This window comes from Teleopsis dalmanni, chromosome 1 (genome assembly GCF_002237135.1).
Source record: "Teleopsis dalmanni isolate 2A chromosome 1, ASM223713v2, whole genome shotgun sequence".
NCBI classification, from domain to species: Eukaryota; Metazoa; Arthropoda; class Insecta; order Diptera; family Diopsidae; genus Teleopsis; species Teleopsis dalmanni.
Genome location: NC_051846.1, coordinates 165,811,780 through 165,839,163, shown reverse-complemented (window position 1 = coordinate 165,839,163; position 27,384 = coordinate 165,811,780). Strand labels below are relative to the sequence as shown.

General features: G+C 27.8%; 4 protein-coding genes across 4 annotated transcripts; 1 reads left to right on the top strand and 3 right to left on the bottom strand.

Annotated features, from left to right (window-relative positions):
- Positions 1-3,057: 3,057 nt before the first annotated feature.
- On the bottom strand, positions 3,058-6,026 carry LOC119669917 (glucose dehydrogenase [FAD, quinone]-like). Its single transcript, XM_038079971.1, has 4 exons — positions 5,778-6,026; positions 4,858-4,991; positions 4,117-4,795; positions 3,058-4,056 (listed from the first exon to the last, which is right to left on the bottom strand). The coding sequence occupies exons 1-4, from the start codon at positions 5,929-5,931 to the stop codon at positions 3,143-3,145; spliced, it is 1,881 nt and encodes a 626-aa protein (XP_037935899.1). The 5' UTR covers positions 5,932-6,026; the 3' UTR covers positions 3,058-3,142.
- A 4,945-nt stretch (positions 6,027-10,971) lies between these two features.
- On the bottom strand, positions 10,972-13,503 carry LOC119669916 (glucose dehydrogenase [FAD, quinone]). Its single transcript, XM_038079969.1, has 2 exons — positions 12,893-13,503; positions 10,972-12,828 (listed from the first exon to the last, which is right to left on the bottom strand). The coding sequence occupies exons 1-2, from the start codon at positions 13,184-13,186 to the stop codon at positions 11,260-11,262; spliced, it is 1,863 nt and encodes a 620-aa protein (XP_037935897.1). The 5' UTR covers positions 13,187-13,503; the 3' UTR covers positions 10,972-11,259.
- Positions 13,504-21,239: 7,736 nt separating this feature from the next.
- LOC119669497 lies at positions 21,240-21,943 on the top strand. The gene is made up of 2 exons (XM_038079405.1): positions 21,240-21,711; positions 21,783-21,943. Exons 1-2 carry the CDS (start codon positions 21,429-21,431, stop codon positions 21,902-21,904), a joined length of 405 nt encoding a protein of 134 aa, XP_037935333.1. The 5' UTR covers positions 21,240-21,428; the 3' UTR covers positions 21,905-21,943.
- A 2,797-nt stretch (positions 21,944-24,740) lies between these two features.
- LOC119669486 (glucose dehydrogenase [FAD, quinone]-like) lies at positions 24,741-26,841 on the bottom strand. Its single transcript, XM_038079394.1, has 3 exons — positions 26,151-26,841; positions 25,239-26,081; positions 24,741-25,182 (listed from the first exon to the last, which is right to left on the bottom strand). Exons 1-3 carry the CDS (start codon positions 26,823-26,825, stop codon positions 24,820-24,822), a joined length of 1,881 nt encoding a protein of 626 aa, XP_037935322.1. The 5' UTR covers positions 26,826-26,841; the 3' UTR covers positions 24,741-24,819.
- Between the last annotated feature and the right edge of the window lie 543 nt (positions 26,842-27,384).

Here is a 27,384-nt window from a genome sequence, read left to right as displayed (position 1 = left end):
AAATTTTTATCCAGTTTTTGAACTTTAATGACTGCCAGTTTGGACTGAGACTTTCTTAATTTAATTATTATAATTTTTTCTTTTTGATACCTGTTTGTTACATCTTACTTGGGAACCGTATTTGCTCCTAAAAGATATTATCATCAGTAATATCATTGAATAGGTAAAACTACCTATCATACCACTAGATAGTATTAAAGCACTTCTCTAACATATGTTCTAGTCAGGGTTTGAATTGCTGTTACTATGTTCTAGCAATTATTTTCATAGTCAAAAATAATTCTAGATTTAAAGTTGCTTGTTATAGATCATGTTATAGTCAATTTCATTTAGAAGCAATAACAAATTACATACGAAAAAATAACTAAAATCGGTTTTACAAAGTATTTATTTGTAGTGTCGTTATACTTTTTACTGAAATACACTATTCCATTTAGGTTAAGTTAAGTTCAAGAACGAGTTTCCACATATATCGCGCAATGAGTCCATTACGGTATCGTATAGCTCTTGGTTGAAGATGTTCCCTCTCTTGATGATTTGGTTTGCTAGAAGTTTTTTTATAATACCTTAACCACTTAATTTTCACATGAAATCCAAATTTATTTCTCTATATGTCACAACTATATATATATATATATCAAGAGTTATCTTAAACACTTGACTTGCTATCTATTTATTTTCTTTGATTCCATAACTATATTTCATAATTAATTTCGTTGCAGATTTTATAAACGACCTAATATTATTTCTTATACAATTCTTACCTTTAGTAATAAATTTGATGACTAGCACTATTTAGTCCAACTATTTATAAAACTTCTCAACACCGCCCATTCAAAAAGTTTTATCTTATAAACGACCTAAGAAATCTTCTCCAATACGCATTCTTCTATTTACCTTTATTAGAAGATTTGATAACTAGTGCTCTAGTGCTCTACTGCTTAACTACTTATAAAAATTAACTGCCTACCGTGTATTGTCACTGCCTACACTCAAAGTGTTTTGATTCATATAGTCTTATAGAACTTAATACGCTATTTATTAGATAGAAATTGAAATTAAATGCACAAATATCAGCCTTAATCTTCAAGTCGTACTATTTGATCGTTTATGCTGATAATATCCTTGGGCTAGGATGCGTCTTCAATTTTGTTCTACTTTCTGTTGAGTGTTTTCCTTGAAGTTCTACGGTGGGGTAGTTTTAGCTGTAAAAGAAAAATTTATATTTTAGAACAGTATTTAGTTATCTAATATTTAACATTTAGTCTGTATCAATTGTATTTGCAGATTTTATTAAATTTAAAATTTATAATATTAAAGATCTACCAACAAATCAAATAATGTTGATAAACTATTTGATTGAATATTTTACAATATCTGGGAATAGTTCAAAGATTTTTGTTTTGCTATTCCTCAGAATATGCTTACAGTTTTTATTTTCAACTAAATTTGACATGATAAATTAAACCAATCGGGTTTAATTTCTCCACATTCGAATTTTTTTACTTCACAACGGCTTAAAATCAACAAAATAACATCAATATAATTACTATTCCAATTAACGAGGAAAAAGAAGATAAACGATTCACACTTAAATACTAAAATACTTAATCTTATATTAAACTCAATTCAAACATCACCACGTTTCAGTTGGAATTATATTGATATAAAATAAGGAAGTAATTGAGAATTATAAATATATATATTAAATTAAATTATACATATTAAAACAATTATTGTTAATCTCAGCGAAAACTATAATATCTCGTTAATAACTACGAAAGCCTTTAAAACCTGTTTCATAATTTTTAGTTTTATTAGTTCTTTATAACGATGTTTTTTGATCTTTGACGGCGTTATAAGGACATTATGTTATAAGAAGTAATAAATTTGTCCCCAGGATGGATAAAACATCTATAATTAATGTTCTTATAATTGGCAATATGCAATTTGTGGCGATTGTAATAAAAATATATACAGTTTATACTGACCGAATTTAGAATAATTAATTTATTTATATTTCTTTATATTCTATATTTTTCATGTATAATTTGCTATCATGTAGAATAATTTAAATGACTAGTGTTGCCATGTTCTTTATACAGTTAAATTTGCCTGTGATGTAAAATCGTTGAAATTAAAAACAGTTTAAAAGGTACTGTATTTATGTGAACGGGGTATTGGGTACTTATCGAAGCTAAAAACCAAGTGACTGGTCACAAACACTTTCCAACTGTGCAGTGTCGTTAAATATGTAACTAACACCAAAGAAAATTTTAGATAATAAAATCTGTTAATTGTAACTTATATAAAATATAATAATTTAACCGTTGATGTTAACAAATTAATATATAGAAATAAAAAAAATAAGTTATTGAGTTTACCTTCATTCATCTTCATCTTTTTTACTTTATCGAACCTTAGTTAGTGTCTAAAACACTTTTACTCAATAGTGTCTATAACCATTTGAATGATCCACTGTAATAAAAACTTCATTGAATTCTGATAATAAATTATTCAGATAATTATATAGAAGTATACTTTGAAGCCCAGTATATCTTTCTGACGAAATACATACTGCATTTAATTTAAGAGAATGTTATACTAAATACATACAAATGTATTTGCTTTGTAAAAATCAACATTATTCATTAAAGTCGGTTCCCTCAAATGAATATCGTAAATTATTTCGCAATGCTCCCTAAACAGAGCATAGAATTAAAAATAATATATAATAGAATAAATATTTCATCCAATAGGAACAAAATTTGGAATAACATTATTCTTATGTGTCTATTTTAACTTATATACTTCAAATCAGCTTTATATATAGTATATTATATATTGTATGTACGCAATATACTCTAAAATATTTCAGAGAGGTTTTCAACAGTAGTGAATTACAACAAACAAAATTTTTTTCAATTAATTAAAATAATAAAAATAAAATTTTTATGTTGTTGCCAGTCACTACAACCTCACTCGAAACCTCTCTATTAAACACAATAGTCTCTATTAACTAAAATAGTCATAAATTTTAATAATTTTTACATTTATATTTTTATATATTTCTTAACCTTTCCAAAAGTTATAAAAAAAATTTTTTTTTTTTACTAAAAAATAAAACTAAATAGGAAACATTTTACAATTCATTGTGAGTATTTTTGCGAGCACCATTCTGCTCCCAATCTTCCTTTATCATCTCAGCACCTTTCTCGCCAATCATAATGATGGCAGCATTAGTATTAGCTGCAACAATGTCCGGCATAATGCTAGCATCGATAACTCTTAAGTTTTGTGCACCATGCACACGTAAACGCCAGTCTACAACAGCTTGTGAATCAGTCACTGGACCCATTTTAGTAGTTCCAACCGGATGATATACGGTAGTAGTCATGTGTCTAATATAACAACGCCAATAGTCATCTGATTGAAAAACTAAAGAATTGCAAGCTTCCAAATCTACTTTATGTAGAGCAGCTTCACGTATCTTAAAAGCCTTCGTTTCCGGTAATTTACTATATATCTTTAAGGCGCGTACATAAGTATCTATATCACGTTTATCAGACATATAATTTGCATAGATTTTCGGTTTATCCAAGTAATTAGCGCTGGTTAACTCAATATGACCAAAAGAGAAGGGTTTCAAATGCAGCAGATATGTGATATAAGTATTTGATAGCTGATTTGCCGCCAAAATAGATTTTGCAACGCGTTCATTAAAACCGGTGGCAGCAACATAACCTTTCAATTCAGGACTCTGCATTAAACTATAGAAATTGGTTGTTTGTATATCAGGATTTGGTCCGGTCTTTGAAGTAGTGTTAATGAAACCAGTTAATGATGTGGCTTCGTGATGCAATAATTTACTGTGCCGACCCATTAGTAAATTATACATAGCATCTACCAATTCTTCTTCAGTGGGTTTTCTTGCAGTAGACTTATCGATTTGAAAAACAACTGGTAAACTGGCATGGTCTTTTAGGTTTTGTCCTACAGCAAGATCCAATATGGTTGGTATGCCATGTTTCTTTAAGTGTGCAGTTGGGCCAACACCTGTAAACGCATATGGGTTTAAAACTTATAAGAAAACTTAATTGTATTGTTATTTTTAACCTGATAACATTAAAATTTGTGGTGTGCCTATTGCACCAGCTGAAAGCACTATTTCCTTGCTCACTTGTACTGTGTATTCCCGTTTGCCATTAAGCACGAAAGTGACCCCAGTTGCTTTCTTTTCAGCATTGAAATTTACACGTTTTACATGTGCCTGTCGTATAACATGCAAATTTTTGCGGTTGCTATCTAAATGCGATTTCGCTGTAGTTATACGTCTACCGCCATCTTGTGTGCCCAATATATCAATCTGTCCCACCCAGGAACCTTCTGTGAAATCAGCAGCGCTATTATAACCCATTTCGTGCATTGCTTCACGTATGATTGGTCGAAATGCATTATCCGAAACATAATTATTTATGCCCATAGGTCCACCTTTACCGTGATCACCTGGAGTATAGTCGTCGCGTTCGGAACGTAAGTCTTCAGCTTTACGAAAATATGGTAGCACATCGTCATAACCCCAAGTTGGATTACCACGATCACGCCAATCATCAAAATCTGCACGCGTACCACGTGCATAGATCATAGCATTCATACCATTTGTTCCACCTAACATTTTGCCACGCGGCCAATGACAACTTTCGCCTTGCATAGCCATGCAAGCTTTACCATTTGGTTCGGTGTGATATTGCCAATCCCAGTTTGAGAATTGTGTTGCCATATGCCAACCTACAAACTTTTATAGATAAGATTATTTGATTAATGTTAGTTTGTATTTAAATTAAAATATGTAGTTACCTCTGTTTCAATAGGAGGATCGCCACCAGCTTCCAGTAATAACACATTCCATTGAGGATTTTCACTTAAACGTCCTGCTACAACTGATCCAGCTGTACCAGAGCCAATTACTACGAAATCATAAGTACCTAATCCTGTTAATGAGAAAAATCAATTAATTTATTTAAATTAAATTAAATGAAAAAGGTTCGAACACTAATGAAGAAGTAACGGCAAAAATTTGTTTAATATATTGAAATTTGGCTGACCATACAAGGCTGTTTCGAGTGTTGCCAAGTATTGATTCTCAATGACCTTAGGAAATATTCTCTGATGATGATATTTGACAAACTTCAAAAGAACGTTGTATAGTCAGTTCAAATTTCTATAAATTTATCAAATTTTTGTTGTTGCTTGTTCATTACTGTTCAAACCGTTCTAGTTTGTTTTCGTCATTATTATTTTGTTTTAAAAAATAAATAGATTTTACTTGTACAAAATAAAATTATTTTTAAATGTTTGATATATTTTCACGACAAAATGGTATACTCGTAATGTACAGCTATATAAAATAATTTTTTTATAAACTTCAGTTCAAAAAGTATTCAGATTTTGTAATATAAGACGACGTGCACTTGGAATATTTAAAAAAAAAATTCTATCGTTTTTATATTATTATATTTAAATATAAAATTAATTGCCGGAGATTATTAAGCTTTATAATGTTATTTAAAAATATTTTACATATTTTTGAATCACAAAATATTAATTGTTTTTAAACTGAAGCAATTATACAATATATATATATAAAATATGAAATAGTATCTAAAAGAGTAACAATGTATTCTAAACAGTGATATATATATATATACGTATAAATAAATATATAACAAATATAAGACAATATTCGCTTTTAATAAAATTACACAATTTTTCCTTACCCTCTTTTTCGATCCGATTGCCGTGATCCTCGGGCCATCGATTGCCATCACTTAAAGCACAAAATTTTGTTATCAAAGTTTGAAGTAATAATGTCATCAAAGTATTTGCCGGTCCTGCTGATCGAGCAGCACACTCCGCACTTAGATACTCCATAGCTCACGCTATATAATATTTTTTAAATTCTATTCCGTACTATCAACCTAATAGTTTAGACTCTAATTCGCAACTAAATTCCATACATTGCAAATTTCGCATTTTTCACCTTGCTTTGTTTAAAAAGTTATTTTTATTTATTTTTAGAATAAATTTAAATTTTAATAATAAAATTTGCAATTAAATTTTTACCTCCTCAGCGCGGCTTATCACCACAATGTGCGAGGCTTGTGATTAGATTATTAAGTGACTTACTTATTCTCTATTTTTTTTCTGTTTACGTTTACGGGTTGTAAATAGTTTTTTTAGTTCTATGAGCATCAGTTGTTGTTTCAAGATTGAGTTTCATTTAAACAAATATTAGAAATGTTGGGAGTAGTTCACTTTGTCATAACCCAAAACAATCGTGTTAATTTATTACTTAAAAACAATAGAAAAACCTGAGGCTTTGCCGTTATTTCAGTACCCTACGAAAAAATAGTGCAGTTATAATGCTCTTCAGTGTTTTATGATTTATTTAAAAATTGTTTTAGGTATTATTAAAATATTTTTTTTGTGTTAATTTAATAAATGAAATATAAAGTAATTCTTAATATTTTTTTTATGATGGAGCGGTAATTAGATTTTCGAGATACATGAGACCTCTGCTAGGTCGTGCGCCAGTTACAGTGCGCAAACGTTGAAAGGAAATCTGGGTATCTACATCGATAGAATTAAAAATTTATTTACTACCTTTCCGACTTAGAAATATGTTAAATAGGCACTGTATCTATTTATATTTATCTCACCAAGCTGATTAATGAAATATATGACATTTAAATAATTTACAAAAATTTTTTCATTATATGTTACAAACATCTTAACGAACTTAATATAACATAACTCACTGTAGTGTGTGAAGTATAAAAGTTCATTAGTTTAAGTAATAAATATTTAACTTACATTATGAAGTGTACATAACATATTCTGTAGGTGCCTATATTTTGAAAATAGTGACTGCCAGTTGCAATAAATATTTTGTAAAGAAAATATAATTTAATATTGCTATTAAATTGATTAATATAAGATTATGATTAATTGATTAATATTGATTACAAAACGCGCACTTTTGACATATAACACCATCATTGCTTCTTTATCACATTACATTTTTAATAAGTTGCAATTTTTTTTATAATTAAAATTCTTTTTTCTATAATAACATATATGTATAATATTAGTACAATTTGCATCTTAATCGTATACATTTCTTGAAGAAAGAACAAATAATTTACTATAATTAATATTACTTATCAACGATTTTGTTCCAAAATTCACACTAATAATAAAAAATTTCATTTATGTATAATATTATATATCATTATATATATATATATATATATATATATATACCTCACCTCTTTACTACATCGACGAAGATATAGTGACCTTAGATAATTTAAAAAGAATTTGTCATGCTTAAAAGTATAAGTGTTGAAAGTATAAGTCCTGCCTTCTAGGACAGTGCCTAAATATACTTTTGTTTTTTTATATTGTATTGTTTAAATATTATGTTTTTAAACTCTACTATCATTAAAGCTCTTTAAAAATCTCTTGAAAACTCGGCAAACTATACAGGTAGCCTTTTGGAAGATCAGTAACTACATATATAGTAGAAAGGTTCTTAGAAGCTCAATAAATTATAACAGACAACCTCAATATACAAAATGCAGTTCTAGTAGTTCTTTGTCTACCGTATTGATTTTTTTTATTACCAGTATATCTTATTTACCATAACAGTTGTATTAGATGTGTCCGGTTATATATGCCTGGTAGTTTGATTCTGATTTAATTAATTTTAAATACATGACAACAATGTAGTTACATTAATGGTGCCAAGAAAAAAATGTTTTTTATGGTCTATAAGTTTATATAGTTTTAAATTTAAATTCTAAGTTTTAAATTGAAACTACTATTTTCGACCGAGTAGTAAACTCTTAATATAAATCATAAATAGTTTTATTTTCATGCTAAGTGCATATTACTTTTCAATCTTTTATCAGTCTAACTTAATCTTTGACAACCTATTAAATCTATAAGTAGATAATTTTGATTGACTTAAGAGTACCTATTAAAAGACTCTAGACACCGAGGCATTTAGATTATCATTATTGATATGATATAAATATATTGTACATGTTTTAAGAATGAAATTATCAAAAACTTTATTTAAAAATTAGTTTATATATGCAAACAGGCATATATGAATAAATCTTTATATAATTAGTAAACGTTATAATTATTATACAATTTTTTTAATACCATATAATGGAAAAACTCAGGGTTTGAAACCATCTAAAGCCATTGGGAAAGCTTAGTGGGAGATCTTGTAGTTGATCAAGATCCTCAAAGAGGGTGCCCCTAAAGTAGTGCAAAAGCTTTTAAGTAGCTTGATTATCTGATATATATATATGTATGTATATATTCCTGTTAAACTTATCATCCACTTTCAGACAAGCAATTGCCTAAAATCTGAAGTCCAGAATCACCAATTTTACAATAAATCTATCTTTTTATACTCGTACTTTATTTTTATATATATTTCTTAAAAATATACAAAATACTTAACCAAAATTATTCAGAATCGTAACATGCAAATTGCCTAATATGTATTATAAATCATATATAGTCAAAACATGGAATGGAGATTCATTTGAAAAATATTTTGTACTGAAATACAAATCTTTTGATATAACTTTTCTATCCCCCAAGTTATTAGGTTTGCTAAATAGTATACTCCACAACGTCGTTATTATATTTAAAAAATATCTCCAGATTTGTATCGATTAGACACTTTTTTTCATTTATTAACTGCCACTATTAATGCAATTTTTTATTTTTATGAATTTATTTTTATCTAAATCTAATCTTTTAAGTCTTATCTGTATTTATCACAGCACAGTTTACTTTTCAATGTGATATCATTTTTAAGTAAAACATATTTTGGAATTTTAATATATCATTATTATTTATTAATAAAATAATAATAAACGTTTAATGAGTTTCTGTGACATATTAGCGGTTTATATGATAAGTATTCTCTGAAGTCATGACCAGAGCACAATAAATTTTTCATATCCAAAAATAAGTGTGAATTGTTATGACATATTTGACTCATCTACATGATAATAACTAATTACACTTCTCATAAATTTTAATATTAAATACGATAGCATCCCGATCACGATATTATTAATTATAATTTCATTAAGTAGATATGAGGTTTTCTCTTCCGATAAGTTCTTTTCATTAAAAATTTATTTAAGTTATAATTGCTTTTGTCTGCAAATTTTTTTAAGTTGTTTTTATATTTTATTTATATAAAGATAGAGAAAATAAACTAATTACAAATAAAAATTTAAATATATAAATATATATGTTTATAAATATATATATTTTTTAGTATATATTTACACATTATACAATATACATATTTATTGGTGTTAAGATTAGAAATTTTTTTTTGTTGAACTGACTTCTGATTAGAGAAAATAATCTGTGAGTATTTGATGTTAAATAAAAATATTTTATCTCTTATCGCTAGAAAACGTGAGAATCAAACTAAAATTTTATTATCACTATTTATAAAGCAATTCATAGCATAACAGATCTAAATCGCATTAGACAACCAAAAAAAAAAAGAGATTCATTAAACGACATGTATTTTTGATTAAAGGGACAATATAATACAAAATATATATATATTTATATATATATATATATATATAGATATCAGTTTATTTGCGATACTAGCTTAACAATGGATGAGATCTCAAGTTGCAAACTGTTAATTTTGTGTGGAGTTTTATTAAAATAAATAAAAATACTGAATAAACTGAGATTTATTTTCAATTAAATGTCCCAATATATTTTTAATTAAATGCAATTGATTATTTAATGCAATTGATTAATTAGTAATTACTTAAAGATATTGTTATACAAAGGCTAATATCTTCGCTAATTTCATTTAGTGAGATAATAAATTTGGTATGAATATGTTTCTATTTACATACAGATTTCTTAATCTAAATCGATCGAAATGAAATTTAAATTATATATTAAACTTTTACAAAGGAAAATCCGTTCTAATTATTGAATTTCTGCGACAGATACAATTTTAGTTATTTTGTCAAATATTCATGGTCCATTAAAAAAAAAATTTTGATCTCACAATAGTTTGCATTATACACTTAGAGAAACAGACCTACTGTGTTGATTAAGCTTATGTATAGTATATGGTGTCTATCAATATCAATATCTAATGTCAATATCTTATTTACTACGTTCCACATAACTCAAATAACTTTATGTACATATCACATTATATATATAAAAAGTAAAGAAACAAAAAATATTAGGAAGTAAAGACTTTTTTACATAAGTGAATTACTTAATTCAATTTCTTAAGTTTAAAAGCACGAAGATGTAATCTAAATAACAGGAGTTTATCTGTAATATATGTCAAAAAGAATGGGTAATGATGTCTTATGCGTTTTAATTGTTGTAAAGACATTTTATTAAAGTAAGAAAAGGTCTGATTAAATTTTAAAGCAAAATTCTTTTTTTTTTTAATAAAATAAAATTATTATTGATACTTGAAACGTCTCTATAAAAATATTAACATAAGTGAAAAAATAAATAAATAGGTAATTTGTTATAAATTAGCAGATAACAAATAAAGGGTTAACATCTCTCTCACAAAGTAGCATAATAGTTTTGACAGTCAAGAACAGAGTGCCTTGGTATTATTATCCAGACAAAGCATATTAAAGCCGCATTATCTTATCCTATCAGTCGTTTATGGGTATACTATTTAGCTTATGTAAATTAAAAGCATATTAAACTTGTACTCCTAGTCAAGAATCCAGTATTAAAATATTCACGACGTTAAGCAAGTATATAAAATACATATATGACCTACACTACGACTAATAAAATCAGTATCAAAGATTTAAAAGATCTATAAGTTATTATTTTTATTTATTTAATATATTGGTGCAATAATGTATTACAACATAAATTTAATTACTCACACATGTAACCCTTGTTTTCCGAATCTACTTTGCATGTAAATATTATAACATCATATGATATGTATATGTTGATGATATTATTTGTACGTATATATAATGATATTTTTTACTGAAATTTATATATTTCTTCCTAAATTCATTCAATTGCATTTCTTAGAATTGAAAATATATAAACTTTTCGTAAAAATTGGAATATTCCTTAAAGATATTTATGTTTCCTGTAGATTTGTCCATATAACATTGCCGTATAGTCGTCTTAAGCTTCACATACACCAGACCAATCCTGCTTAATAAAATCAGCACCTCGTTCCCCAATCATAATAGTAGGTGCATTAGTGTTTGCACTGGGTTCTCTTGGCATTATAGAAGCATCTACCACACGCAAATTATCAACTCCACGTAAACGCAAACGTGTACTAACACACGCACTTGGATCCTCGTCAGCTCCCATTTTCACAGTGCCTGTTTGATGGTAAAGAGTTGTGCTGAAGTATTTAATATAACAACGCCAATAATCATCTGTTTTGAATTCGTATTTATCGCATTCTTCGATGGGAATATGCAAAATATGCGCATTATTGCTTACAAAAGATTTTGTTGATTCCATATCCATATGATGATGCATAGCACGTATCAATGTTTGTATATCATCCTCATGTGTCAAATAGTTTGCATAAAGTTTTGGATCATCTTGAAAATTTGCACTACTCAATTTTATTTGTCCAATAGATTTTGGATGAGAAAGTGAGGTAAAAATCATTAGTAAATGTGATGTATTTACCACTTGTTGTAAATAATTTGCTATGTCATCTTTGAATACTAACGAGTCCAATGTTAATTGCAAAGATTCATGATTCTCTCGTCTTGTTAGAAGGTTATGAGTTTCAATATCTGGATAAGGACTGAAGTCATTTGGATCAGTATTTATAAAACCTGTCAATGATATTAAACCATGGCTACTCAAATATCCATTAGAATGTATTAAATAATTGTAAATATTATCCAATTGGTCTTGTCCAGATAAAGGCACTGCTGTGTTTTCTTGAATTTGGAAAACAACGGGCACAATCACATGATCTTGAAGATTGTGACCAACAGGTAAATCATGTATGACTGGTATTTGTAGGCGTTGCAAATCTTGACTTGGGCCCACACCAGATAGCATTAAAACCTTAGGTGAGTTAATAGCACCAGCTGAAAGTATAAATTCCTTTTTAGCACTCACTGTTAATTCATTTGTTCCACGCAATAAAAATGATACAGACTCCACATTTCTACCACTTTTATCAAAATTCAATTTTGAAACGTGTGCATTTTTGATTACATGCAAATTTGGACGGCCTGAAACTTTTCCCAAATGAGCTTTGCCTGTGCTCATACGATGTCCATTTTTCACAGTTCCATATAATCTTGTATAACTAACTTCACTATTTTCATTTACTTCTCGCTCTGTTGGCAAACCAATTTCAGCTGCTGCATTTTGTATAACTTGCTTGATATCTTCATCAAATGCACCGAACTCATTTACTGTAACATAACCTTGTGGATGTGTATCATTACCAACTGGTCGCACAGATTTCTCGAAATATGGCAGTACATCAGACCATCCCCAACCAACATTACCATCTTCCAGCCAACTGTCGAAATCCTGTTTATTACCACGCACATACAACATAGCATTCATGCCACTAGAACCACCAACCATTTTTCCACGCGGCCAATAACATTGGTTATTTTTAAAAGCCAGACATGCTTTGTCACTGGGCTCAGTAAAGTAGTTCCATGAAAAATTTGTGTGAGCTATGCTGAACATGAGACTAGGGGGCTGAAATGTGTTGTAAGTTTTAGATTTTTTTAATTTCCAATTGAAAATTATTATTTAAAAGTACCTCTGACTCTTGCGGTGGATTATTACCAGCTTCTAGCACTAACACTTTCCAATCGGGATTTTCACTAAGGCGACTTGCCATTACTGAACCTGCGGAACCAGCACCAATCACCACAAAATCATAATCATTTAAGCCCTGCGTCAATGCTTTATCAGCATAATCTGGTGGCCAATACTCTAGGGGCGATATTGCACACTGCGCTGATAATATTGCCTGCACTAGGATAGCTACCATCGAATCTATTGTGCCAGTACTCTGAACTGGGCACTGTAGACTTTGAAAAGTTGTTGGCATTTTTGTTATTAGACGTTATTGAATAATGCACTGTTAGACTAACGTTTACTTCAAATTCTTTTCTTACACTAAATTACAAAAAATATTTTCAATCGAATTTATGCCAAATTAGATAATGCAAGTAAACCCAGCTGACACTGCGTTCTTATCACACCGAAGTCGTGCGTTTGAATGTCCCAGTTGTTAGCTCGCTGAGCTCTTTGAACTCTATTTTGTTTATTTTAAGTAAAATTGAATTATTGTAGAAACCATAGTTGTTATTCACGTGCTAACCAAACTTAAATATTTTCTATATGCAAATTATTCAAGCATATATAATTTAATTATTAATAAAAATTTTAACACAGTTAAGAATAATCGCATATATTTTAAAATAAAAGTATTTAATTTAGTATTTTTATTTTTATTTGAAGTTGTCGCGCGTTTTAAATCAGAATCGTTCTGAGTTCATTTCGAAACGATTTGCATTTATATTAACTTTTGCTATAACTTTTTATTGTTTACTTTGAAAGTTGTAGTGTAAATAATCCGTGAAAATTATACAACAATTTAATCAGGTGAAATTAAGTTTATTGACTCGAAAACACAAATTCTGGTAGGCATATTAATTTATCTGATTTTTTTAAATCTTTTTTGGTATTTTTTAATTGTAACTTTAATAAAATACTTTTTACATGAATATATAAAAAGTTTTTTTCCGTCTTTATTGTATAATAAAATAGTTACTTGCTCAATATATTTATATATATATATAATATATATATATAAAAGCATTTTTTCATCTTTATTGTATAATAAAATAATTACTTGTTCAATATATATAATATATATATTAAAAATAAAAAATATAATATATTGTTTTATGCTCAGTATAGTCATAACTATACATAACATGCCTATAACATATTCATAACATTTGGATAACATGTCGCTAACATAGCACTAACATGGTCATAACATTATCAAACTTTACTCATAAAATCCAAATCTGCATCTCTTCAAGCTTTTTCTAAAATACTCATTATTAACACTTGCACTGTCAGTGTCTTGCTGTAACAATTCGATGTTTTCATATATGACACTGAGACTACATTATATGTAAAAATTTAACGTACTTCAATTTTTTCAGAATCGAATCCTTAAATGATAGACTAAATTGTATACAAAAATTTAGCGTACTTCAATTTTTTCAAAGATTAAACCCTTTAAAGACACATGTACCATGCTATACATAATGTACACTAACAGAATACTATAGGATAAAAATTTGATGCCATATATGTCATAGATGTTATCTATAAACATGCACGAACAGGAACCTTTAAAAATGAAACATATACCTAACTATTTATAAGCCCGTTATGAGGACTTAAGGTTTCATAGCGCCCAAAGTCAATTTTTTGGCGCACTTATTTAAGTTTATAAATAAAATAAATATAATATATGTGAAGCACTATATGTCGGATAATTTTTATGCTCCCCGCATGAAATCACATAAGTTTTTTTAACAGATTCTTATAGCTTTAGTAAGCCATAGGCATAATAATACTTTAAGCATGAACCTGGTATAAACTACGTGAATGTAAAGAAATATTTTTTTTATCCTAAGCAGTTGTTTTACTAGCTACTTTTTAATATATCATAGCAACGTTGCAAATCTACCATATCATTACACTCAAACGTGTTTGAAAATTGATTTAGAGATACGTGTTAAATACTAACAACATATATCTATATAATTCGCTCTAATATATTCTAGATCACACAAAACACATCCAATTTTTTAAATGTATCATTAAATATATCATTTAAAAAATAGCTAAATTGGCATAAAGAAAAAGTATGAATGAAAAAGATTAGAGAGAAAAAAGAAACATGAGTAAATAATGGTCTGTATATATATGCCTATATAGGCATATATCTTACCTTACATATACCCTTATATTATCGTACGATAACATATACCTATTTACGAAGGGTACTGAAACTTCGATCAAACCAACTGAACCCAACTTTTTTTGTTGCTTTAATGTGCAACATCATTAATAACAACTTTGTAAATAAATTGCAATTACATTAAATTGTTTGATAGAAAGCATTGTATTAAAATAATTGAGCCGATATAATATAACGTGAAAATTATTTATTAATAGTAAAATTTGATTAAATTATCATGTTTATTTTAAATGAAATGGATTTATATATCACGGAATATTATATGATATAATATAAAATTAGATTGCATGCGTGATGAAGGTTGACTTTTCACTATTCATTCATTGTGAATTTGTTAAACTTGTAAAAAATTTACATATCTAATGAGCTAAGTGTTAACACACACTTCAATGTACGGATTAATTATTTGCATCTGTAATTTAGTGCTGTATTCAAACACGTAAAGTATTATTTCACACCATCGTTAATAATACTTGGGTTTTGTTATATCAGTTTCCAAATAATAATAATACAAAGTATCATTGTTTTAATTATCCAAATTGTAACAATTATAAATGTTTAGTAAATTATATCGTTCTGCATAAATATTATATAGTACATTTATTTTTATCTATTTAAACTAATTCACACTGATAAAATATGACATTTGTGTACATTTTGTAAAAACAATTATTATTTTTAGTGTTCCAAAATCGAAATATAAAACTACTTTGTAAACATTTTTTAAGAGTTTAAAACAGGATCCAAAAAAAAAGCAAAGTATTCTCAATGTAGACTAATACTGGTTTCACACGAGAGTTTTGTTTATAATTTTAACTGTCATGTTTGTAATTTTAGCTGTCAATTGTAATTGCTTTCAATGCAAAATAAATATTTTTGACAACTAAAATTACAATCAAAACTCTCGTGTAAATCCAGTATAAGAGTTTTGCATATGCTTAAAAAGAGTACTGGTTTAAACTAAAAAACTACATTGTAATGTTTTAAACTTGTGTAATTACTTCAAGTTGATTCACTTTCGAATATTTGTATTATTTTGTGTTCGTTTATTTTTTCATTTTAATAAAACTCATACCATTATACAGTAATATATTTTAATATTCCCTATTTCTACCCCTACACATATTATAAAAATTTTATGAAACTACCATGCAATCCCAAATCGTTAGAAACCATAAGAAAAAAAAGAATAATTAAAAGCAGTTGACAGAAATTTAATGATAATAAAATTTATATTTATAAATTATTTATTTAATTTAATCTAGTTAAAATTTTAAATATATATACCCAAAATAAAATAATAATAAAATTTTATTTTATAACAATTTATTTAAATTTTTTTTAAGGCTAATGCCTATATAATAAGCAAATGTTGCTAACAGATTTTAAAGATGTTATTAACAGATGCAGCTTACATTTTATATATAATTAATAAGTATTGTGTATACAAATATATATAATATAAATATATACTTGTATAATATAAAATTTAAAACTTTCTAACTTGTTAATAAAAAAAAATAATAAAAACTATAAATACTTCAAAAAAAAATGTTAAATTGTATACTATAGAAAAACATTCATCTAATAATGTTAAGTTTGTATTGTATATTTACAGTGCAAGGTTTGTCTCAGGAACAGCAAAGCCAATTAAATAATTAATTTTTATTTAGTTTATTTAGTTGGTTGTTATAATATGATATCCTCTTTAAATTGATCAATATTTATACTAATATAATTAATCACTTAACTAAGTAATGAGGTTTTTACAGAGAATTGTTAAATATCATGCAAGATCATACTTATGATATTGAAGCTTATAAAGCGGAAATTATACGCTTATAAGCATATAGTTTACTATATACTGTACTGTATAATTTTAACTATTTACAATGACACTGTTATATATAATTTTTTTTTCAAGAAGCTTAGCATATTCTCATGAGAAGCTCATGAAAAAAAAAGGTAATACTCTACAAAATGGTATTATGTTTGCTTTAACGTTTTATATACCTATTAGTACCCAATGCATCCTAGAATCTAAATTACACGAGTCAAGGTATTGGAACGATTAATCATATATGTGATAACACTAGGTCATCTACAGAATCCAACATAAAAAACTATGTATAAAGTTACTTATAAAAATAGTATAATTATAAAAAACTCATTATGACATATAAATCAATATAGCTACTATTCATATATAGATATTATTTATTAAGCGGACATTAGTTTGATATTATGTAGATTGATTTTTAATTACACTATAGTAATTCGTTAATAATTTCAAAAGTTTATTTATAGAAATTGTATAGCAAATTCCATTAACTTGGCCTATGAATTCGTAAATATACTGGCAACCAGTAGATATATGACTATGAATGATGAAAATTAATTTTTTCATAGTATTAATAGTTTTATATTAAAATAATCAACTTATCCTCAATATTTCTTATGCAACATTTACGTCTTAACGAATTAAACATCATGAGAATTATAAATTTTGTTTTTTTTTAATTTATTACTGAATAGTAAGGTAATTTTTTTTTTTTTTATTACTAAATAGTAAGGTGATATATTATTTAGTAGTAATTTACGAAGATTTTTTAAAACTATAATATTTTTAGTATATAATTATTAAATATTTGATTCCACAATTGACCACAGTTTGAAAAATTTAAATAAGTAAAAAAAATTGCATTAGACCAATTTTTTTAAAAATTTTGTACTATTTTTTATTTCAATTTATATAAATATTTCAATGACGATTTTAGTAAGAACTTTACAAAAGACTGTATAAAGATGTATCTCATCTATCACTTAGGAACTTTTTATTATATATAAGAGTAATTTTTTAGTGTATTTTTGAAGAATGTCTAGGGGATGTTACCGTGTCATATTGCAACGTTTCAAGACAACAATATATTATTTGCAAAGCAAAATATATAATATAATAATATGTAATATATATATATAATTGTATCTAATATGTGTGTATATAATTTCTATATATATAATATATGTGTGTATAATAATATGTAACAAATTTCTATAAAAAAATCAGTATTTTCTTTAAAAAAAAGCGAGGTTACATTTAATATATAATATAATTCGTTTTAAACTAAATAAGTTTTTATTAATTTTTTATTTTTTTTATATGGCAATGCGTTAAACTAAAATTTTAATGGAGTAATGAGTGTTGAGTTTCTTATGAAATCTAACTTATTTTATACTCAAGCTCTTTCTTTAAGTAATACTCATTCAATATAAAAATGTGCATTATACACATTAATTACAGTTTTTTACTCCAAAATAATAACTCTCAATGCTTCAATGTATTGTCTCCGGCTTAAATCATAAAGTATATACGATTTGATTAATGCTTAAGTTAACCCGTATCATAACAGAATACAGGTAGCTAGTTTTATCTCTCATCGTGCTATTGTAAAAACAGTGTGTGGGAGAGACTCTATCTAGAAAAATGCAATCAACTTAATTCTATTGACTAATCAATATAAATTGTGTAATGTAAACAAAAATTTATTTTCAAATTATTGCTCTTGCAAGATAAACAAAAATAAAAAATGCCGATCTATAGTACTTTTGAAATAAAATTTATTATTGACGAATAATGTAAGAAACTATGTATGTTGTATTTAATGAGATATTAATTATATCATAAATTAATATTTATAATATACGAACTAGCATTTTAGCTATCTTACTTAGATGTTGACATATGTAACGACATAAGTCAATAATATTATTGAAATATCTCTTATAGTCCAAATATTGAATTGCTTACAAGAAAAGAATAAATTATTTAATACAATAATATATAGTTGAACTAAATATTTTTAAAATTAAGTAATACCAAAACTACAAGTATTACTGCTCAAAATGAGCTTATCTATAAAATGATAATAGATTTTTTTTTTCAAGAAAAGATACTAGTTACTAATATTGCAACAGTCAATACAATTATGGTAACGACTCACCTATAGATATTATATATTTTAAAAACAACTTAAAATTGAATAAATTTAAATTAATTAAATAATAATTTTTATTATATATTTAACATAATATATTAATATATTCATATATAAAATATGAAGTGTATAATTCTTATCCCCGCCACCTGGAGACGCGCCCACTAGGGATGTTAGCTTCTTCCGAGAAAAGCGGCCTATGCTCCACTGGGAGTTAATGGAACAAAGAAGACGAAGATGAATGTCTTTAGTGATAAATTCTGATTTGGATTAATCAATAATGATATTGTATTGTTTCCAAAAATTTCCATAAGATCTCTTACGGAGCCACCTTCAACTGCAAAAACTTAGTAAGCAACATGTAGCAATATAACGTTTTTATATTAATAATAATAGAAATAACGAATTACTATTATAGACTATTTTACTTATAACTTGATATTTTGCATATTTGCACCGTTTTCATACAAAATCCGTATAGAAATATGATGAAAAGGTTCTACAAGTCTAACCTATTAGCCCCAAAATGTGCTTTGACCTCAAAATCTAGAAATAATTTATATATCAGTTTTTAAACAATGCAATATTAACCAAACTTAGCTATCTTTTTTTGAAGATAATTAGATATTTAATAGAACCAGGAACATTTTTATATATGTTTCAAAATTTCGGTGTAAAATAAAAGCCTGTTAAAAGTACCTTTCAAGAATGTATAGTGAAAAGACTTCATACGACTGTGAACGACTGAAATTATATTGAATTAAAAAAAATAAATCTCTCCCGAGAGGTTTCTCTCGAAACCTGTTTATTAAAGGGAATATAAACAATAAGGGAATTTGTGTTTGAAGTTCCAAATATAACTAAACCAGAAAGTGAGGAAGTCAATTGTGTTATTTATAAAAAAATTTTGAGTATTAAGAAATGTTGAGAATATGATATATAAAGCGGGTTAATATAACTCCAATTATGTTAAATAGCAAACAAGAAAAATTAATAACTTCTGCTCGTCAGTTTGAAAAGGACTTTTTAAAAAATTACTCACAGAGTAGAAAGTTTTTTAATATGTAGAATATTAGAAAAATGATTGTGGTGGCGTGAAAGATATCTGCTATCTAGTAGCATAAGTATTCGTGGAATCTTTTAGTTCGTAATACAACGAAGAGAGTTGAAGTGAGGGTACCAATTAATCTTACATTTGTAGTGAACACTACACTACAACACTACGCTACTTTATAACGAGTATTGGCATTAACTAACATTCATATAATGTGTAATATAAAATGCGTACCAGAATAATACGACTATATTGATATATAGAGTTTTTACAAGGTTAACATATGTGAATATTAATTAATATTCATTCCTTGATTAATACATTTTTTTTTTATTGGAAAAACTCCAGTCTCATCTGTACTCTAAAATAATAATTGGACAGTGAATAGTGAATAAATTGTTAAATATTATTATTCAATAATATTAAGCAATTCGCTTTAATAATTTTTTATACGCTTTGTTGAAAAATGTTTTATTAAGATAACCCTGCTATTCCTATTTTAATTTCCCAGTCGGTTCCGTCACTATAACATAATCATATAATATTGATATATAATGAATTTTAATTATACTATAAATTATTCTATTAGAGAATAAAGTCATTTATAGAATAGGTCATGATGTGAGGTTATTAAAAAGGTATTAGTTATTATAAAGCAATAAAATAATAAACTACTACCGCAAAATTGTTGGACTGTTGGAAGACAACATTTTTTTTTTTGCAAGTTCTATGCAATTAAACTCATTAGAAGTTGAGTGCATTTATTTAGAACAAATATTTTAAGAACTCACAATTAGTTAATTAAATAATTAAGTGAGTGTACTGTAAAATGCAAATTACTCGCCGCATTATTATTCATCATTTGCAGTCTGAATGTTTGAAATTGATGAAAAGATCAGATCAGATATTATTTATTTGAATAAATTATTTAATGACAAAAAATTAAACTCAGTAAAAAAAAAGAGTATTAAATGAATATAATTTCAATTTGTAATAACGATTGCGAAGTAATTGTAATAAGTTCAAGTTTTACCAGTTTTTTTTCGTGGCGTTGAGGGTTACAAAATTTTTTGCCACAAAGAGCAAAAGCGAGACTTGGTAACCAAATTCGGACTACAGTTGATTAATGCTCCCAACAGATTTGTTAAAACATTTAAACGTTTTTAATAATTTTTGAAAAAAATTAACAAATTTTTTGCATTGTAAAGTGCAGTATAATTTGAAACGTGCAGCAAGAATGTCGCGTAAAATTTCGATCGCGTTCAACGGTATTTTAGTCGCCTTCTTGTTGGTGACTGTGAGTGAACTGCCCAATGCGGAAGCACAAATCCCAATACAGGAAACTCTGACCAACATTAGAAATAGTTTGGAATATTTTTTTTCGCAACCAAATCGTGATCTAAATGGCGCCTTAAGTTTACTTAATCCTAATGAATTGACAGAGATTCCAGCAATCAGAGTCACACAGCCAACCACGGAAGCGTCGACAATTACCGTCGGTACGGTAACTTCTCAAACAGGTAAACATGTGATTTCAGTAGTGTTGTGGACGTACTTGACCCAGTTGCGTGCTATATTTTGTTCTTTACAGATGCAAATGTGAATTCCGTAGTACCACAAATTACTAGCTTTGCAGCTGCTGCTGGTAGAATGGAGTTACCAGCGCCAATACATTTTATCAGAATGACCATGAATAGTGGCTTGAGACGATAAATTATATATATATAATTCATGTTTTGAGATTAGTAGAATTTTTAGTTCAATAATAAAAATTAAAATAATGTGTAATAAAATCTATTTTATTGAGTTTTAAAATAATATTGATACTAATAATAATAGTGTTGCAGTTAAACTATAGAAAATTGTTATTTCAAATAAGTTCTGGTAAAATACTCTAAAATGTGGTAGAGTAAGTAACAGTTCGAATTTTAATATGTGTTCTCTTTAAAGCGTACGATCTTAAGATATTACCCTCCTAAGGAGTTGATGGAAGAAAATAGAGGAAGCGAAGTTCAAATCGAAAAAACTATGTTCTATAAAATAGAAGATAATGTATGTCTTCAAAACTTATATATCAAAGAAAGAAAAAAACAGAGAGAACCATAGAGATTTAAATGTATGGTTTTTCGATTGGTAAATCTAGGACAATTTTTTCAATCAAGATGCTCTTTTAATGCAGTTTTAGTTATTTCGATTGGTAATATTCGATTGGTAAATCTGGGATTTAATATTCGATTAAATAGGATTATTATATCTTAACTATGTAATAAATAGCTGAGTTATAAAAGTCCTATACAGATTTAAACACTGTTGTATGATTGTACTTAACATATCTAAAATATGAATCATTGCCAATGATAATTTATTAAAATAAATGAAAAAAGTTAACCTGTCTAGTTAAAGTTAGTGATTTTGATTAGATCTTTGCTGCTTTATGAATGGTTTGGATTTTCCATCATATGTCGTTGGCGTTTGTCATTTTCAGTCCATTTCTAGACATTACATTATCAGATTGAGAGGTATCAGTATATAAGCGCTTTTTTAGTAAATTATATGATTAATAAATGAATTTTGAATTAATTATAATAATTATGCGCTTATTCTTTAAATCAAGGCTTATAAGCAAACTAATTTCTTTATTATTTAACACTTAAGCAGACATTAAAAATAAATGTAACTTCTGTAAACTTCAATGTATCTTTAAAAATTCTAAAATTTTTCAAAATATTTAGAGTGATTTGGTTCCTACAATAAAATCATTAATACTAGAAGTGAATACTACATATTACTTTTATTTATTTTAATGGAATAAAAGCTTAAGAAATGCATCGATCATGTTTTATAATTTAATAAAAGAAAAGTCTGAGAAAAACACTGATTGTGTATGAAAAAAACAGAAATTTAAGCGGATTATTTAGACACTCTTAATCCATTGCGAATCAACCTTGAGAGAGCTAATCGCTATATCTGTTATTCTCTTACTAGTTGATTACTTCCCTATTCATTTATTCCATTGTGTGGTTAACACATAAAATTTTTACATCAACGTAAAACAAAAGAAAAATGACATTTATTTTAATTTTTATATATATTTAAGCTAATAATATTATTCACTAATATTAAGTTGAAGCTTAGTACAGGTATTTTTAAAACGCCTTGACTGGATTATTGTTTATCACTTCATCAGACTAAGCAATAATTGACCTCAGATCTGCATACCTTCCCGAGGAGCCTGTAACCATTCTAAAATTTGATAACGCGGTGTTGGTAAGCCTGTCAGTTTGGGCAAATAATTTTAAGGCTCTATCCTTTATGTATTTATTGATGGGATCTATCTTGAGGTCTCTAAGGATGTCATTCGTCCTAATGTACCATGGTACTTTGAAAAGTCTTCTCAGAGCCTGGCTTTGTGTAATTTCTAGCTGGCGGATAGTAGTGTTTGAAGCTTTGCTAAACGCTACACAACCATATAGAAGTGACGGATGAATTATTTGGTTATATATCAGTTTCCTGTTCTTAGCATTGAGATTTTTATTTCTGAATAGCGGTTAGCGGGGATAAAGAATTTTGGCACAGTTAATTTTTTTCAGTTGAACATGTTTAAGCCATGTGAATCTTTCACTAATAGTAAATAATAATAATAAACTTATAAGAAATTAATAATAAGTCAATTCAAATGTATAAACATTAAGATATAAATTTAAATATTCGAAGTTTACATTATTGGTGTTCAAAAACTTTGAGTACCGAAAGCTTTTCCCTTGAAAGTGTAAGTAATTTGCACTTAGCAACTCAAGTTATTTAAGAAGAAGAAACATAGGGCTATGTTATGTAGAGTGTCTTGCGCTCGTCAAACTGGCTCTCTTGACCGAATTTGAACCGACATATTGTTTTTACTCTCACCCTACTTCTCTGACAATAAATATACCTTTCAAAATCAAAAAGATGAAAGAAATTCAATGGTTCCTTTTTCAACCTCTATCTCAGTTTGTACATTGAGCATTGAACGTAATGTATATATAATACTGTAAATATGTCAACTTATGAGACAATAATAATAATAATATCAGTTATAATTGAAATTTCTTTGACTCATGTGGAGAGGAATCCCAATGACTTTTTCAAGTTCAATTATAGTTTGATAAGTTTTATATGCTTTGTTCAACTATTCAAGAATTGATATAACCAAATTACTATAAAAAACCAATACTTAATTTAAACATTATTTTTGAGGTAAATCCTTATATATTTTTGTATAAAACAAAATTCTTTATTTTAAAATTAAAAAATTTAATATAACAAATATCGTTAACTATTCAATTTGTTTTGCAATAAACGCAATTCAGATATTTATATTAATTTCATCTAATTTATTTTGTCGTCTATATATGAATTTATATAAACACCATAAAAAATATATAAAAGCATTCTAATAATTTGCATATTTCAAATATTAATTTAATATTATCGTGACCTAATTTGTACATATTAGTTACTTTTAAGCTTAAAATTGATACAGTATATCTAGCATATTTCTATATGTAATGTATATAAGCAATAAAATAAAAATCATTATTTATACTATGAAATTGCAATTTAAAACGTTGCTAGTAATGAAACCAAGCCAATTAAAGCCAATCCTCCTTAATCATGTCAGCAGCCTTTTCAGCAATCATCAAAGTAGGTGCATTAGTATTTCCCGTAGGGATAGTCGGCATTATACTTGCATCGATAACACGTAGTCCTCTTATACCGTAAACACGTAATCTTGGATCAACTACTGCAAAGGGATCGGTTGGAACACCCATTTTACAGGTGCCTACTGGGTGATATATTGTTTGTGTGTAAACACGTGCTATACATTCCCAAAATGCATCACTCAAGTACTCCGTATCTGGACAATTACGCCATTCGTAAATATTTAAGGTAGCATTAATGTGCAACATAATTGCAGTTTGTGCTATTTTGTGTGAGAATTTAAGACCTTCTACCTAAGAAATAAAAAAACTGACTACTTGAAACAGATTTTTATTAAATTAGCACTTACCATTACAGCCATATCAATTGGGTGATCAAAATAATTCGGAAAAATTTTCGGATGATCTTTTGCATCTCTAGATTGTAATTCAATTCTACCTCTACTTTTTGGGCGCATTAGCAGTGGCGCAATAACGAATGTATCCTTATATACTATAGGTTCAAATGCGTCGACAAAGTTTTCTAGTGAAACGGAAGCACCGCGCCGTCCAACCAATCCGCCATCTACTCCGTAACCATAACTGCCCATAAATACTTGCACATCTGGCCAATCCACTTGCGGATCTTGATATTTAGTATTTATAAAACCCATGACTTCACAAACAGCCATTGCATAAAAGAAGCCAGTAGATTTGAATAAGAAATTTTCCACAGACTTAACTGTCAACATTTCTGGAACTATAAAGGACAGTCTGTGTCCAGTGACATGATTGTCTATCGTGTAAGTAGCACCAGAACATGAAACATGATCTTGCAGATTAATACCAACACCAGGTGCATTACGTATTACATTAATGTCATGTGCTTCGAGTTGTTCTGCTGGTCCTACACCTGATAACATTAACAATTGTGGACTAGCAATACTACCAGCAGAAAGTATTACTTCATGTGTAGCATGTACAACATACCGTAAGCCATAACGTTCAAACACAACCCCTTTCGCTTGTCTTGTATGCGGATTTATTATAATTTTATTAACAAATGCCCTAAGCAAAATATCCAAATTGGGGCGTCGCCACACAGGGCGCAAATAGGCTTTATTGGCACTACAACGTAGACCATCGCGCAAAGTGGCATGAGGCACTGCAAAACCAGTCTGACTACGTCCATTAAAATCGCCAAAAGGATTTAACTTATTTGTGAAAATTTACATTAAAAATTTTAATTCTTGCATTTAAATATTTTATAGACACAAGCTTACCAGATTTAGTTCCTTAGCTGATAGTAAAAATACGTCCAATAATGGTGATGGAAATCTATAGTTCTCTATAGTAAGCGGACCGCCACGATTATGAAACTCATCATTTTCAAAACCTGGCACTCGCATATCTTCCAACTTAAGAAAATATTTAAAAATTTCATCATAACTCCAACCAACATTACCCGAATCAGCCCAATTGTCATAATCACGTTTATTACCGCGAATATACATCATAGCATTTATAGCACTACAACCGCCCAATACTTTACCACGCGGCCAAAAGCATCGTTCATACTGATGTGCTAAACAGTAACGTTCTGACGGTTCAGTTCTATATTGCCAGTCCCATGGACTATGTTGATAAACTGGATACATTTGTGGTAACTCACCAAGAAAGGGTTCATCACCACCAGCTTCCAATAGTAAAATATTCCACTCTGCTACTTCGGAAAGTCTGTTAGCCAGTACACAACCCGCTGAACCACCACCAACTATAATGAAATCATATGTTTTTCGCAAATGTTCAATTCTTGTTGGACGTACACGATTTGGACGATCGACTATATCGGGTCTGTATTGTAATACTCCTTCATGTAACATAACCAGAAACACAGCACTTGGTGCTACAGTAGCAAATAATCGCCACAATGTGGCCATCGTGTCAAGCGTCAACATTTTTATCAATATTTCTGAATGGGAAAACTGATACAGTCTGCAAGTAACACCGAAACCGAACTGGTCTGTTGAAGAGTTTATTTTTTAAATTGAGCTTCTCATTATAATATTTTAGTAAATTTTTCAAAATTATTTCTCACTTTTTGACAAATTTACTCAATATAATTGCAATATCGGTAATTTTGTACAAAATACTTTTAGCAGAAATCAGCAAAATTTAAAAAACTGTTTTTATTGTCATTCACGTTGTCTTGTTTACATTTTTTCGAACTAATTTTCGGCATTACAAAATTTTAACCTATGTGTACACCTGATTTAATAAAAAAAAAACTTCAGTTACATTTTCATTCATTCAAAGACAGTTCTATTGTCTTTAAGTAGTGACTTCTTCAAGGTGATGGAACTTCCACTATTGTTATGTTATTGTTATCTTATTATCTAAAAACCTTTATGTTATTTATCTTTAAATCTCTAAGAATTTTAATTTATACATTATATATTACTATTAATTTACATTATATATTACTATTAATTTACTATATATCATTACTATATTACT